Source organism: Hakea prostrata, chromosome 7 (assembly GCF_041222555.1).
Source record: "Hakea prostrata isolate BN-2017 chromosome 7, UWA_Hpros_2, whole genome shotgun sequence".
NCBI lineage: Eukaryota > Viridiplantae > Streptophyta > Magnoliopsida > Proteales > Proteaceae > Hakea > Hakea prostrata.
Genome location: NC_142606.1, coordinates 25,005,760 through 25,019,645, shown reverse-complemented (window position 1 = coordinate 25,019,645; position 13,886 = coordinate 25,005,760). Strand labels below are relative to the sequence as shown.

General features: G+C 39.0%; 1 protein-coding gene across 3 annotated transcripts in view; it reads left to right on the top strand.

The window, feature by feature from the left end:
• The first annotated feature begins 209 nt into the window (after nucleotides 1–209).
• The window catches only part of LOC149010767 (AAA-type ATPase family protein), a 48,115-nt gene continuing 34,438 nt past the window's right edge, over nucleotides 210–13,886 (top strand). For 2 of the 3 annotated variants that reach the window (XM_089164467.1, XM_089164466.1), the window contains exons 1-7: nucleotides 210–515; nucleotides 598–790; nucleotides 918–1,024; nucleotides 10,878–10,994; nucleotides 11,128–11,274; nucleotides 11,432–11,786; nucleotides 11,862–12,129. In XM_089164467.1, coding sequence (XP_089020593.1) covers nucleotides 435–515; nucleotides 598–790; nucleotides 918–1,024; nucleotides 10,878–10,994; nucleotides 11,128–11,274; nucleotides 11,432–11,786; nucleotides 11,862–12,129 — 1,268 coding nt within the window. In that variant the 5' untranslated portion in view covers nucleotides 210–434. Of the gene's footprint in view, nucleotides 516–597; nucleotides 791–917; nucleotides 1,025–10,877; nucleotides 10,995–11,127; nucleotides 11,275–11,431; nucleotides 12,130–13,886 lie in introns of all 3 variants that reach the window. The other variant, XM_089164465.1, reaches the window with a different exon arrangement.

Genomic DNA, 13,886 nt, shown 5'->3' with positions numbered 1-13,886 from the left:
TTGAGAAATTAAAATTGCTTGTCGGTAAAAACTATTTCCTTTTATTAGTTGACAATGATAATGATAACCTAGTCACTCGTCGGTCGTTGGATAGAGCGACTGAATCGTTGACCTAACTTTCAAGAAAGAAAAAAAAGAAAACCTAATTTCCACTTCACCCAGAAATTCACTCGTCAGCACAAATCTATATAATAAAACCCAATCAAAATCGTCTCGGCTCGGCTACCGTCTGAATGTGTATGTTTTTTTCGTTTCCTTCTTCTTCAAGTCTGTGTAACCTTACAGAACAGAATTCCAAGATACCAAAATAAAAAATAAAAAAGAAGATTTTTTTTTTTTTTTTTTTTTTTTGTTTAGTATATTACGAATCTTGCACTCCTTATCTTCTCAATCTCCGACTATCTACGACGAAGTTCGACTGGAAAAGTGAAGAAATGGTTGAGACTCGAAGCTCAGCTGCATCTAAGCGTTCTGGCTCACCTTCTGGCAATTTTTCACAGAAGAAACGCTCAAAGGTGCGTGTAGATTTAGGGTTAGTGTCTTGTTAATAAAGTTTGTTCTCGAAGTGTGGTATACTGATTTTGAATGGAAACCTAGGTAAAGGAGGAATCTTCGGTACCGTACGAGGTTTCTAGTGAAGGACTGAATTCGCATGACTCTGGGTCTGAATCTCGCTGCCCAGAAGTTCCACTCGCTGATGAGTCCAAAGAAGTAGATGCAAGTGATACAAAAAATTCCCCAGATTTGGGCGGGGAATACGAGGCACCGGCTGCATCTTCATCTTTAGCTGGTTGGCTGGATCTTTACTCTTCCGTTGATTATTCATGCATGCAATTTGATTCTCTGTGTAGTTATTTATTTATTTTCCAGTTCTAATTGATTTGTTTGGTGGCTTCCTTTCGGTTTAAATGGTTTAGCGCCTGAGACCGACAAATCAGGTGTCGCTTTGAAGCGGAGGAGGAAAGAGTCTAAAAAAGCTCGTGCAAATGTTCCATGGGGAAGGCTTATTTCCCGGGTCACCGAGGTGGGTTTAGATGTCGTATCTTATTCACGGCCTTTGAGTTCAGTGACATCTTTTTTGAGATGTTGTGCATATTATCTATTTTAATCCTAGATTTCATTATCTGGATGTGCTATTCCTATAATGTCTATATCATTTAACAGAAAAAATGCGAGGCATTTTAAAAAATTAGGTGTTTAACTGTGAGCAAGGGGTGGTGGTTCTTAGACTCGCTTACCAGCATCAGTTCTGTCATCTGTTGACAAGAAATGCTCTTGGATCAGTGGATATAATTATGAATTTGATAATAAGTTCTGCCTATGTAAAATGTAAAATTTTGAGTCAGAGCTAATATAGATTTTTATTTAGATAAGCTGGATTAGTGCATTTAGCAGGAAAAGAATTAGGCATGAGAATTTGCTAAATTGCCTGCAAAGAGAGGGAGCCAGCCTGTCAAGAGTGACATTTTCATTATTTTGTGCTTGATGGCTTGTGAGGAGGGAGATATAGAAAATATTTTCTGAAGAAATAGTGTGAAGTGGATGAAGTGGTGCTCCTGTAGTGTAGGATGATTAATGTGATCTTGCTTTCTGATAAAAAACTGGGTGGTACTTTATCTTTATGGATCATTTATTATACTCACTAGTCACTATTTTATTGAAAACAATGCTGGGCTAAGAAATGACAATTCTGTGCTCCATGGAACAAGCATGATGTTAGCCAAGGATCTTTTGAAGGTCATAAACGGAGCATGAGGTTCCCGCTATTGTGGGGGTCTTTGGAGGGTCATAATGTACGTAGCCTTCCCCTGCTTTCACAGAGATATTGTTTCCAGAGCCAATGTTATTCTGAAGATAAGTTGAAAAGGCATAATGTCATGTGTAATTTCTTCTTTTAATTGCTGAGAAGGATGGATTTTTGGAGCTAAATGGAGATGGTGTATAAAATTTGATCTCAGACTCTGTTTTTTTTTTTTTTAATGCTAGTTAGTGAGTAGCACTGTGTCACTCAGCCAGCTATTTCTGGTATCAGAGAGATTTTAAATATGGAGTTTGTCATTGCTTAGCATTTGAACAACATCGAAATGTAGGCAGAATTTATTGGAGTATTTCATTACTTTTCATTAATGAAAATCTCATTCTTTGCAAGGAATGTTGTTCACATGGTAGATTGAGATTTGTTTTGGATTTTGTTTATGTTATTTCTGGTCTTTAAATAAATCTCAGTTGAGTGAAGTTTTCTGGGTTGTGCATGCTTGCAGCAGTACTGAATTCTAGGGAGTTAGTATCTTGTTTTAGGTTCAAGGTTGTGGTTGTCTGGTTTCTGCTTATTTGAACCTTTCTTTGGGTGCTGTGTTTGATGCAAAGCTTTGTGGGTTCAGGTGGTGAAAGATTTGCTAAAACTGCCCTGATCTTGCACCTCTATCTCAAAACATGGGTTTAGGTAGACCACATTAATCCAGTCTGCCCACCATTTCTTCTTCTTCTTCTTTTGTTGGTTTATTGTTGTTTCCAACCACAGTGGCAGAAAATGGAACTGTTTTATCTGTCAAGATAATATATTTTCCTTACAATTGTCATCTAGTTGGTTGTATGGATCAAGAATTCATGGAAAAATAGCATCAAACAACAGCAAACCATTTTTGTACAGACCTTCATCTCCTTCCATAAAGATGCTTAATATATTCCAAAATTCGTCGAAACTGTTTGGGTAGTTTGAAACTATCATTTTGCTAGTCAATCAAGATTTCAGATTGGACCATGGTTTCAAAACTCAAATATTTCGGATACCAATCAGATTTCAACCAAAAGCTGGTAACATTTCTGATGTAGATCAGAGCATGACAAAACAAATTTCAAAAACAAAGTTCCTAATCATGTACCATTCAAAGTTGCTGATCCAGCTTAGAATATATTACATGAGGACATCTATTCTAGAAGCCTTGGGCAGCAGGACACTCCTGGATAAGTGGGACAGCATCTAGAAGATCGAAGACTGAATTTAGCTTTCTCTTTTTCAAGGACCTAGTATCTGTTTTTGAGAGATTTTAATTTCTGATTTAGAGTTTCTATTGTAGTTGCTTAGTTTTACTTTAGAAGTTTCTGTTTTATGCATTTTAAGAATTAGAAAGTTCCTTTTAATTGCATCATTGTAAATAAGAGTATGAGGCTGAGTAGAAAAGGACTGATATACTGAATAATAGGGTTTTTGAAGTTCTGGGATGCAGTGATGGTTTGGTGGGGGACCATGAATGAGAGGGAGAAGCTGACCCTATCCTCTTCTTCTTCCTATTCTTTATGTTCTTCTTCATATCTAAACAGGAGAAAAAAGTTTCCGTTAATTTTATTTGTTCTTCCTTATTGTGTTGATCCTGGCTGCAGTTGATTTCTCACTGGTTTTCTCTTGTCCTAGGTCGATCTTGCGTTAATTAGGCTGGTTGACCATTTCTGGGGCTGAATGATGATCATATTTGGGCCTGAAACATCAAGAAAACCGTAATTAAGCATCTTATAGATATTTGAGCCCTTACATTATAACCTTCCAAGTGATACTTGGGCTTCAGACACTAGGTTGCTAGTCTAGGCTGTACAATGTGTACCTTTTCTAATATAGCATATTCTATACATAATCGAGTGCCAGAATATGCAAAATTCAATTGATACAATGTGCATTAGGAATTTCCCTTTAACCGTAATGGGTATGCCTTTGTCACATAACACTCCTGAAGCTCCTCTCTGTTTCATCATGACTTTAATTTTGTGGGTTGCATCATCCTCTATATCACTTGTTTGTTAATGGCTGACCTCAAGCATCTAACACATGTCCTTTGTGGTAGTTCTCAGTCTTCAAATTTCACTACTTCATCCTCTCTACACAGAGGGAAATTCTGTCTTTGTTCTACTTGTCTGAAGAACTCTTGATTCCAAGTTTCATTTTCATGACTCTAGCTTCACATTAATTCCCTCTATTCTCTCATCTATCAAAATATTATCACCATTCACTAGTGAGAAAAGCATACACCAAGGGGCCTCAGCTTGATTTACCCGGGAAAAAAGATAAAAGGGGACCTCATCTTGGATGTGGCTTGTTGCATCAACCATGATGAGTGTAAATAATCATTGGCTTAAAGCTGATCCTTGGTGTGACCCAATTGTCACTGGGAATTCACCACTTTGGCCCTCTTGGCAGTCCTAATACGTGTCATGCACCATCATACATGTCCCTGATTATACCTAGATATTTACTTGAGCTCCTTCTTGGAACACGCCATGTGAGCTCATTAGGGAATGTGTCATTCCTTTTCTAGGTAATTGAAGATCATAGGGACTATCCTTTTGTAAGCTCTATGCCACCTTAGAATGTAAATGGCTTTTAAAATCTCGTTTGGTTTAACTAAATTTTTTTTCTTTTTTTAACTTTTGCCTCAATGTTTTGGTGGGCTTTTTTTTTGGGGGGGGGGGGGGCTTTGGTGTCTAGCCTAATTTGAGGTCAATAAACACAATGGAAGTGTTATTTGTGCCTAAAACCTATCCTGAAGTGGCGTTCTCAATTGGCACATGCCCAACTATATTGCTGGCGAAACTGGAAGTTTGGAACATGAATTTTAATAGGTGTAAATATGGATATTATACAAGAGAACTGATGTAAAGCCAGATTTAGGGTTAAGGGTATTTGGGAATTTTCCTAAATCTAAAGGCTGCCTAGGAATTCCAGCGAAGGGAGAGCTGATTCAGGGTGTTTAGGGTATTCTATAGCTCTGAAAAACCCTGCTGTAACAGTAATTCAGGTCTGAACTTTAACTAAAATTCCAAAACTAGGGTTTGGAGGAAATTTCGGCTAGGGTGGGGGAAGATCTGCACTTGTAGTTCTGCAATTGCAGAACTGGCTTTCACTTTTCTTGCATGTAGGTTAGGGTCAGGAATTGATGCAGGTTCAGATTCAGAAGTTTCAAATTAAGTTGCAGAAATTTCGGAAATTTTCTGTTCATCTGAATTTTTGCCAGAAACAGGGACCACTTGGGGGGAGGGGGCTCGCAGGGGCTGGATAGGTTAGGGAAAGCGATCAGTAGGGTTGCAGGAAGGTGGGGAGGGTGCCTAATGGTCTGAAACAGCAAGGGTCTAGGGTCTGTGGGGGTCTGGGAGTATGGTTCTGCTATGCGCCGAACAGGGGAGAGGTCAAGGGAATCTTGCAGGTGGGGAAGGGGGTGAGGGAAGGGCTGGGGTCTTGCTGGGACTGAAGGGGAAGGGGGAGAGAGAGGGTGTGATGGGGGGGGGGAGGGGTGGGTATCCTTGGCCTACGGAAGAGGGGAAAGGGGCAGGGAGGGTGCAATTGAAAGAGGAGGCAGGGGAGGGGGATGATTCTATACTTGAGCTGCTGAGAATGATTGTTGGCTGCTTGATGATTGCTTGTAGACTGCTTGAATGGAGAAGAAGAAGGTTGAACCATTGAACTTGAACAAATTCTACTCAAACCAGAGCCCCCTCAACTATGAAACCTTGATCCCAAACTCAACAATTTTACTAATCATCAAACAATTACACTGAAATAACAGGCTATTTATAGCCTTTAAAAGACTTTGACCCTATGTGGGAATCCTTAACAGACAAGGATCCCACCACTTGACCTAAATTCTTTATCTTGGACTCTAACTACTAAAAGACCATAACTCTAGGTGGGATTCCTTTATGGATTAGGATCCCACCACATAACATGGACTCTTGATTTGGAACCTACTAATAAAAGACACAATGCTAAAATTAGACTTTAAGTTAAACGAGTGCATGCTCAATTCTTTTCAAATAGAACTCTTAAGCACTAATTAAGATAAGTGGGGACTCAACAAAACAATGTTTAATCAAAACAAAACTCTTGAGAGCAATCCAAACTCAACTTAAGGGTTTAAACTCAAATAAAATACTAGAATTAATATGAAAATAATTTAAAAAGGGGAAAAATGCCCAAAATACCCCTAATAGGGTTCGCCCAGCTTGATTGGTGGGCCTTGGGTTCCCACTTTAGGGTTTGGCCATTGAGGTCACAATGTTCACGTCAAAAACACTAATTCATTAGAATACAACAACTAGAATTCAATATACGAGTAGAAGTGTAGTGTAGGACTCAGTTGTTAGTACACGGTTAAAACAATATAAAATAATAGTAGATGAATGAATTACAATTTACAATGAACAATGAACATACGTATAAGAACTAAAAAGTCCACAATTACAATACACATGAGACTTACTCTAACCTAATAATAGATGTTGTGGTGGGTTAGATCCATCCCTTGAGCTAGGGAGCTCCCTAAATACTGTACATACTTAGGGCATCACCTTAAAAAAATAATCCACTTTGCAAAAAAATTTCGACACTGTGAGTTCGTAGATCGGCCCGTGATGTTCAATATATGCCCATTCAATAACTATCTAACATGCATTTTCAAAAAATTTAGGGAAGAATGGCATGACTTAGAGATGAAAAACTTCAAGATCTAACTGAAATGAGGCTCGATTCACGCGTTTGCAGGCAAGATCCACGTAAGAACATGCGGAAAATGACGAAGATTGAGTCCTAAAATTCCCAAAATCCAAGTTGGGGGTGAAATGTCGCATTTTGGAGTGTTTGGGTTGAAATTTTGTTGCCGAAGTGCCGCTTTTATTTGAATTTCGATCGAAAATTTGCTTAATTCGTGAGATTCCGATAGTTAGCGAGATTTTGCTGAAATTGCAAATTTGCACATCGTTCGGTATTTTGTTCTCCGTCCACCAAAATTGGCGAAATTCAAACATTGCTCATAAGTCATATATACATTAGTTTCCCTGCAGGTGGGTTTCGAGGATTTTTCCTCAAAGTTTCATTTTATGACTCATTGGTTTTACGGCTTTATTGTTGGAAATGCTTCTAGGACAACCCCTTTTGGTTACTTCCATCTTATTTTAGGACAAACCTGTTTTTTCTTCTTCATTTTGTCGGACTGAGGTACATATATCCAAGATAACCTTCTTGAAACACATAAAATGGGTCAATATTTTGATCAATTTCAACCATTATGGTGCTTTTATATCCATTGTTTTGTATTGCTTCAAGCAAAATGATATTGAAAGTGACTCAATTGCAATGTTGATTTTTTTTTTTTTTTTTTTTTTGATGAGAACAATGTTGCAATGTTGAAATTTTGATCAACACTATGCATGTTTAGAGCATTGACCTATATTTTTTTTCAACTCAAGTTGAAACCTAAATAAACAATGAGGTTTCAACCATTCCTACTGAAATCTTAAACCATGATAAAGTATTGTAAAGTGGTCATATAGTTTCCCTTTCTTGGCCATGCCTGGTGTAAGCCCCTTCTTTTGTAGGGTTTCTTCAGTGGGTGGATTGGAGAAAATGCAAACCATTGGCATCTTTGATTGAAGAGAGGGGAACCTGTCCAGTTGATTTCCCTCTGATCCAGCTTATTTTGTGGAAGATTCTCTAGATTTGAATAGGATATCAATTAGGATAAGCTGCCAATATTCTGCCTAGATGTCAAGGATCGATCAGCTTGTTTAGTTGGAAGGTTCGTAGCTATCCACTAGTTCTTTGAGGAAGCTTATTTTTCAGAAGTAGTAGATATTGATTTGCCAATTTGTAGGAGTTTTATCAGATTTTTGTGGAAGAAATTTCCAATTTTGAGGACTCTTGGGGTTGGGCAGCTGTATAGGAGATGATAATTAACATGACTATGGGGCCATGCCTTGAGAAGATGTGGAGGAATATTTCAACTGATTTGTGTCCCCCATCCTTGCTTTACATGAAGAACATTTGATGTGAACTAGGATCTAGGGTATAATTGATTGAAGGGAAGCCCTAGATCTAGGTCCATCCTCAGATCAGTCAAGTAGGGTTTAGAGTACCCTATGAATGAAGGAATTGGGCTGTTTTGGAAGTCCCCGGGGGGGTGTTCAGGGTAGGGTTAGGTTTGGCTAGGGTTTAGGAGCTAGGATTTGCAACTCAAGTTTGATACCTTGCTGTTCTGTTGAATTCAGATTTGAATATTCAAGTTTAGGGTTTTGGATTGTAGGGGTTCTATTGGAATTAGTGTTTCTAGGGTCAACTTGGGGCTAGGGTTACTTGAGTGTTCAAGGGGTGGTAGGGATGCTAACTCTAAAAGGGTTTGGGGTTTGGTTGATTGATTAAGGAGATTTAGGGTTTTGAAGTGTTTAGGGTTTAGGGTTCCTAAAGAAGAAGATAAGTTGCAGAAATTCTAGGTTTTAGTTGAAGAAAAGGGATGGGGTTGGGATTGAGTGTAGGCAAGGGGATGGGCAAGGTAGTCCTAAAAGGGTGAGGGAATTGGGGTAGGGTCTAAGAGATATGGGTGGATTAGGGTTGGGTGAAATGCTGCTGTTATGAACTATGGAATTTCCCGAACTACCGAAATTCCAGAGTTACCGCAAGTAAGAAAGGAAGAAGCAGAAAAAGAGAGAAGAGGGCTGGGAATAGTAGTCTAGGGTTTAGGGAAGCCTCTAGGGTGATGCCACAGGATTGTGAAGGGGTTTTGAGAGCTTGCGATTGGAGTGGGCTGTGATGGTAGAATTAGGGTTTGGAGGATGTGGTAGGGCCTGTGGATGAGAGAGGAAGAGAGGGGAGGGCAGGGCTGGCACAGGGGTGGGGGCTTGGCACTTACTTGGAGATGCAAAATGGGAAGCCGGAAATCTGAAAATTCTGCAGAACACTCTCTTCTAAAACTGCCATAAGTCCCCTCTAAGGAACCTACGACTCCATCAGTTGTTCCTTCGACTCTTAATTAATTTTATTACTCATCAAAACCGAAGATTACATTATAGTGAGGCTTATTTACAGCCTTTAGAAGGAACTCACACTAGGACTCTAATTTAGAAAACAATTCAAACTGAAAACCCTAATTGACTAAGGACTATTACTCACACAAGGGTTCTTTCATATCTCACCCTAGAAGATTCCAAATTGAAATCTAAGAGTAGATATTGAATCCTTGTAAGAAGTAAAACAAAACTAGATGACTCATTTATAATGTAGAAATCCTGACCTAACAAGGACTCTTCAATAATTTAACAAATATGGACCCAAAAACAAAAGTAGAGCTAGGGTCCCACAAACATATTGGACCCAACTAAACTTTAGGTGGACTCAACTGAAATAGTGCAAATTTACCAAAATACCCTTGCTGTTACGAGAGGGCCGTAGGGTTTGAGGAAGCTACCCTAGGCCCTATTTCGGCCCTGGATTTGGTTCACATCAACAATATTGAAGTGTTGCTGTTTGCATGGAAGAGCCCTCCAAAAGCAAATTTATTGCCCCCACCTTTAGCCCTTTACTTATTTTAGGTCCTTCATTTATTTTTTATTTTCCCATAGTGCCACGCAACCAACTCATTACTTCTCTTCACTCTCATTCTCATGTTTTCCAAGTATACTCTCTCATCAAAATTTGGAGGATTTGTTTTCTTTGCTAAATTGAGTTCATTTCATTTACAATTTTGCCTCTATTTTTATAAACCCACTAAATCATGGAGATTGATTGATATGACTTACTCCTTCAATTAGTGGTTGGTTCTGTAAATTGTAGATAACCTTTTAAACTGATGACATGTTTTTGGGAGCTTGTTCATATTAACAACTTCTTATCTGATAATATGTCAAGCATGATACAGTCGTGAAAAGGTCAAATGCAAATCAAATATGGAATTGGACACTGAAAGTGAAGATCAGACTGAAGTCCATAATTTGATCAAGGTTGCAATTGAAGAATGGATCAACCGACCTTTTTCAATTGTGAAACCCCATGATCAGAGTCCCATTGAAAAAAAGTCGTTTGCTCATGGCAATCTGAAGATATTTACAGTTTATCATGAAAGGCACTTGATCTTCGCCCTGCCAAAGCTGATTGTTCGACTGAGTAGTACTAATTTTCCGTTTTTCAAAACTGAAAACTCGTGGACAAGATTTTCTCCAAACACCAGAGGAATTGATGCTGACACACTGCCTTGGTTGGACTCAGACCCAGTTGTGTATCTAGTTGAACATGAGCAGCGTCCAAGTAGAGTGGATTTTAGGAATTTATGTTATTTGGGAAAATGAGTGATGCCTTTTAGTTTATTTAGAAGTTAGCCACGTAGGGTACTAGATTTCTCAATTGTTCCTATTTATAAAGTGAGTCTTACTTTTAGGTGTCCTTTAATTCTCTTTGTATATGATGTAATTAATTCCCCCATTGTTGAATACGGATTTGAGATTATGGATTGAGTTATAGTTTGGGAGCCTATGTGGCTGTCTGTGCGTGTGAACTCCCTCCCCCTTTCCTTCTTCTTTCCAGATGCAACTCTGATTTATTTCAGGATTCCCCTTCTCCTAACTGTCCCCCATCAGACTTTCAATAGTCCATGACAGAGGTAGTGATATTTGCTATTACAAGAAAGGAAATAAAGTAAAATAGAAAGTCCCTTACTAGCATATTGGAACCAGTCAACCAAGCATATATATATATGTGTGTGTGTGTGTGTGTGTGTGTGTGTGTGTGTGTGTGTGTATTTGTTAGTCTTCACTTTAGGTCTATTGCATTTAAATGATTTCATGTGTGGATGCTTTTTTAAGCTCCTAGCTGCTTTGCTGTAGATTTATTGTCCATTTGACTCAAGTCCCTATTGCTTTCTTGTTCTTTTACATATGATGCATGTACTTAGAAGTTTCCCTGCTAAAACATATTTGTTGTGATATGAGTTATCTGTGCCTGTAAGAAGATGAGAGTTGGTACAATTTTCAGATGTATTCATTGGCTGTCTTATCTTAGTATGAGCTAGTGGTGCCTTTCTAATAATTGTTTTACAATTTTCTTCATTGTTTTAATTTATTTTTTGCAGATGCAGCCCCTGCTAATCTTGGAATCTACTTTCACTGTTGGTCAAGACCAGAAATGTGACTTGCAGCTGACAGATCCATCTGTGAGTTCAGTTTTGTGTAAACTGAGGCACATTGAGGTACAACGTTCAATCTGCAAACACTACTTAATTAGTTTACTTTGCATTGAGACACCATTTGTGGTATTTGGATGTTTTAACAATGTGTTTGTAATACTCATTCTTTCTATTTGTTTTCATTAATTCTTAACAGAAACACGGTTCATCTGTTGCCTTACTAGAAATATCAGGCAGCAAGGGGGTTGTCCGAGTGAATGGCAATATATTTCCCAAAAATTCCTCGACCATCCTTGGTGAAGGGGATGAGGTGATTTTTAGTTCACCTTCTAAGCACACTTATGTATCCTTTTGACTGTTTTATCTCGCACTTTGTGATGTAGGTGTAGTCCCTCTTACTTAATGTGGAGACTGCACACTTTCCTTTTTGCTTTTTGGGTCACTGGTGTATATCGAACAATTTTCATTTTGGAAGAGGAATTCCTTAAATATGTTCTCAGATTTTCCAACTGCTCACAGACGACAATGTAATTGCTACGGCTCTGCCAAGTTCCATGAGAAATTCACAATCTCTGGGTGATTCAGTCAAAGGAACCCTTCATGGGAAAAGGTCTGGTGACCCGTCAGCTGTTGCCGGAGCATCGATTTTAGCGTCTCTATCAAATATCAGAAATGATCCATCATCTGCTCAAGATGGAGAGGGTGTACAACAACAAGATGGGGAAAATAAAGTACCTTCTGGGTGTGAAGAATTGTTTAGCCCTGTACTGGACCTTGATGTCAGTTGCCATGCTGGGAATGGTAGCCCTCGGCATAATGAGGCTGGTGTTTCATTGAGTGAGAAAGTTGCACCTGGTCTGTCTCCTGACTTAGCTGCCAATGACTCCTTGCATGTTGGTGATGTTGACTTTGATGCTTGTTTTGGTGCAGAGATTGGAAAGTTTCGTCAGCCAAGCTATGAACAAAGGCTGCTTTTGCGGATGCTTGTGGGGAAGTCCGTTGCAGACACTGATTCGAGTGGAAACATATTGAGGACATTTGATGGACAAAGAGAAAACAGAGAACTTCCAAAGGATTTGGATCAACCTACGATTTCATCCTCAGCTAGGCGCCAAGCATTCAAGGATACTTTACATAAAAAAATTCTCAATCCTAACAACATTGAGGACTCCTTGGATAATTTTCCGTATTATTTGAGGTATTTTATAATTCTTTTCTAAGTTGCTTCCTTGTGTGTTTTGGATTCTCTGCTGTATTGGTACCACAAAATTGGCATCGTAATATGGTGTTTCTGTATTACTGTATAAAGAAGTCTATTTATCCTTTGCAGCAGCACTACTTTACATACTGTGTTTAGTTCTCTATGATAGTTGTTGATTAGTGAGAACAAAAAATTTGTAATTTTGTGTTAGCATATGGAGTTCTTAATGATGTCAGTATAAGTTGTAATTGTGTTATGTGAATGTTGATATTATTCTCCCAGACTCTATAAATCAAGCTTCATATTGGATTTCTCTTTTCATTTTGGAAATCAGTATGCAGTCAGGGTTTATTTCCTAACATATTTACTTCCTTCCACTTCCTGCCTGCAACTCAATATTATTTTTATGCATAATAAAGAGTGAACAATTCCAAAATTCTATCAGATGAGTAGATTTGGAGATGAATTTGGCTTAGGGAGTGCTTGTTTTCTACTTTTACTTTTAAGAGAAAGAGAGGAGGGGGGGGGGCAATAGAACACCATTTCCAGTGACATTGTGATTTAAACCCAGTTTTAGGGTTAGGGTTTGTGGGAATTTTCCCTAGAACTAAGGGCTGCCCAGGATTTTTCAGCAAAGAGAAAGGTTATTCTAGAATGTGTAGGGTGTTTTATAGCTTTGAAAACCTTGCTGTAATGCCCAATTCAGATCTGAATTCAACAAAAATTTGAAAAACTAGGGTTTAGGGGTGTTTCGGCTAGGGTGGGTGAAGGGGCTGTACTTGCTGCCTAGTATTTCCAGACGTTGTTTCAATGATTTTGGAATGTAGGTTTAGGTTTCAGAAGTATGAAGACAATTTGCAGAAAATTTAGAGGAAGAAGGTGATGCGCAGGAAAATTTCAAACCTAGGAAACGAGGCTTATTTGAGAAATAACAATTGGATTGACACCTAGGGGATGGTGCGATTCTAAGGGAAGAAGAAAAGGAGGCTAGGGGCTGGGAATTAGGGAGTTGCGGGGGGTGGGATTCTAGGGCTGCCGAAGAAGAAGGGGTGGGGAGGCCTACTGGTGCCAGGGAAGGTGGGGAATGGGCTAGGAGGGTTGTAGGGATGAGTAGGGGCTAAGGGATGTTGTAGGGGAATTGGGGGCTGCTGATGTGCTGCTGCAGCAATGTGGAGGGGCTTACCAAGGCGCACAGGACAGGGGAGGGGCTGGAGATGAAGGGGCAGGGTTAGGGATATGCTTGCATGGGTAGGGAAGAAGGGGGGAAGGGGCTGGGGTGTTTACTCAGTAAGAGCTTCTGTAGAGATCTAATGGCTGCTGGAAATTGAGATTAGCTGCTGATTGTAATTGATGAAAGCTTCAAAAACCGCCGTGGCCCTCCCAAAGAGAACCACGACCCTGTGTCTCACAAATATTTTAATTTTATTCAGTCAGACTTTAAGGAATTACAAAGAACAATAGGCCACCAAAAGACTCGAACACTAAATGGGATTCCTTAACAAACTAGGATCCCACAACATAATCTGGATTCTTGAATTAGAATCTAAAAAAGACACATGCTGAAAATAACACTTTTATCTCAAATTCTAATAAGCACGTGCTTGAATTCTGTTTTAATTGAAACTTGAATGACACACTTGCTAAACTTTTAGATAACCAAGGACTCCTGAAAGATAGGAACCCTTGTTGAACATGAGTCTTATCTTATCCACAATTTTATCCACTACTTATCCAATGGAAGACAACTCAAATTA